The sequence below is a fragment of the Armigeres subalbatus genome, chromosome 2 (assembly GCF_024139115.2).
Source record: "Armigeres subalbatus isolate Guangzhou_Male chromosome 2, GZ_Asu_2, whole genome shotgun sequence".
NCBI classification, from domain to species: Eukaryota; Metazoa; Arthropoda; class Insecta; order Diptera; family Culicidae; genus Armigeres; species Armigeres subalbatus.
Window position 1 is genome coordinate 388,264,776 of NC_085140.1, and position 1,987 is coordinate 388,266,762.

The 1,987-nt window shown below is 52.6% G+C and overlaps 1 protein-coding gene across 1 annotated transcript; it reads left to right on the top strand.

The window, feature by feature from the left end:
* Window positions 1–305: 305 nt before the first annotated feature.
* Window positions 306–893, top strand: LOC134218496 (sericin-2-like; the record flags this gene model as incomplete). The annotated part of the gene is made up of 1 exon (XM_062697581.1): window positions 306–893. A coding segment is annotated over one exon (588 nt), but the record flags the coding sequence as incomplete, so codon positions are not given.
* Window positions 894–1,987: the final 1,094 nt, after the last annotated feature.

The following is a 1,987-nucleotide window of genomic DNA, read 5'->3' on the forward strand; positions in this document are numbered from 1 at the left end:
GAATTTCCACTTCCTTCGAGAGCTCCTCCAGGAATTCCTTCGAAAGCTCCTCCAGGAATTCTTTCGGAAATTCCTCCAGGAATTCTTTCGGAAGTTCCTCCAGGAATACCTTCGCAAGTTCCTCTAGGAATTCTTTCGGAAGTTCCTACAGGAATTCTTTCGGAAGTTCCTCCAGAAATTCCTTCTGAAGTTCCTCCAGAAATGTCTTCGGAAGTTCCTCCAGAAATGTCTTCGGAAGTTCTTCCAGGAATTTCTCCGGAAGCTTCTCCAGGAATTCCTCCCCAAGCTCCTCCAGGAAATCCTCCCGAAGTTCCTCCAGGAATTCCGCCGGAAGTTCCTCCAGGAATTCCTCCGGAAGTTCCTCCAGGAATTCCTCCAGGAATTCCTCCAGGAATTCCTCCGGAAGTTCCTCCAGGAATTCCTCCGGAAGTTCCTCCAGTAATTCCTCCGGAAGTTCCTCCAGGAATTCCTCCGGAAGTTCCTCCAGGAATTCCTCCGGAAGTTCCTCCAGGAATTCCTCCGGAAGTTCCTCCAGGAATTCCTCCGGAAGTTCCTCCAGGAATTCCTCCAGGAATTCCTCCGGAAGTTCCTCCAGGAATTCCTCCGGAAGTTCCTCCAGGATTTCCTCCGGAAGTTCCTCCAGGAATTCCTCCGGAAGTTCCTCCAGGAATTCCTCCGGAAGTTCCTCCAGGAATTCCTCCGGAAGTTCCTCCAGGAATTCCTCCGGAAGTTCCTCCAGGAATTCCTCCGGAAGTTCCTCCAGGAATTCCTCCGGAAGTTCCTCCAGGAATTCCTCCGGAAGTTCCTCCAGGAATTCCTCCGGAAGTTCCTCCAGGAATTCCTCCGGAAGTTCCTCCAGGAATTCCTCCGGAAGTTCCTCCAGGAATTCCTCCGGAAGTTCCTCCAGGAATTCCTCCGGAAGTTCCTCCAGGAATTCCTCCGGAAGTTCCTCCAGGAATTCCTCCGGAAGTTCCTCCAGGAATTCCTCCGGAAGTTCCTCCAGGAATTCCTCCGGAAGTTCCTCCAGGAATTCCTCCGGACGTTCCTCCAGGAATTCCTCCGGAAGTTCCTCCAGGAATTCCTCCGGAAGTTCTTCCAGAAATTCCTCCGGAAGTTCCTCCAGGAATTCCTCCGGAAGTTCCTCCCGGAATTCCTCCGGAAGTTCCTCCCGGAATTCCTCCGGAAGTTCCTCCCTGAATTCCTCCGAAGTTCCTCCCGGATTCCTCCGGAAGTTCCTCCTGAATTCCTCCGGAAGTTCCTCCAGGAATTCCTCCGGAAGTTCCTCCAGGAATTCCTCCGGAAGTTCCTCCAGGAATTCCTCCGGAAGTTCCTCCAGGAATTCCTCCGGAAGTTCCTCCAGGAATTCCTCCGGAAGTTCCTCCAGGAATTCCTCCGGAAGTTCCTCCAGGAATTCCTCCGAAGTTCTCCAGAAATTCCTCCGAAGTTCCTCCAGGAATTCCTCCGGAAGTTCCTCCTGAATTCCTCCGAAGTTCCTCCCGGAATTCCTCCGGAAGTTCCTCCTGAATTCCTCCGAAGTTCCTCCAGGAATTCCTCCGGAAGTTCCTCCAGGAATTCCTCCGGAAGTTCCTCCAGGAATTCCTCCGAAGTTCCTCCAGGAATTCCTCCGGAAGTTCCTCCAGGAATTCCTCCGGAAGTTCCTCCAGGAATTCCTCCGAAAGTTCCTCCAGGAATTCCTCCGGAAGTTCCTCCAGAATTCCTCCGGAAGTTCCTCCAGGAATTCCTCCGAAGTTCCTCCAGGAATTCCTCCGGAAGTTCCTCCAGGAATTCCTCCGGAAGTTCCTCCAGGAATTCCTCCGGAAGTTCCTCCAGGAATTCCTCCGGAAGTTCTTTCAGGAATTCCTCCGGAAGTTCCTCCAGGAATTCCTCCGGAAGTTCTTCCAGGAATTCCTCCGGAAGTTCTTCCAGGAATTCCTCCGGAAGTTCCTCCAGGAATTCCTCCGGAAGTTCCTCCAGGAATTCCTCCGGA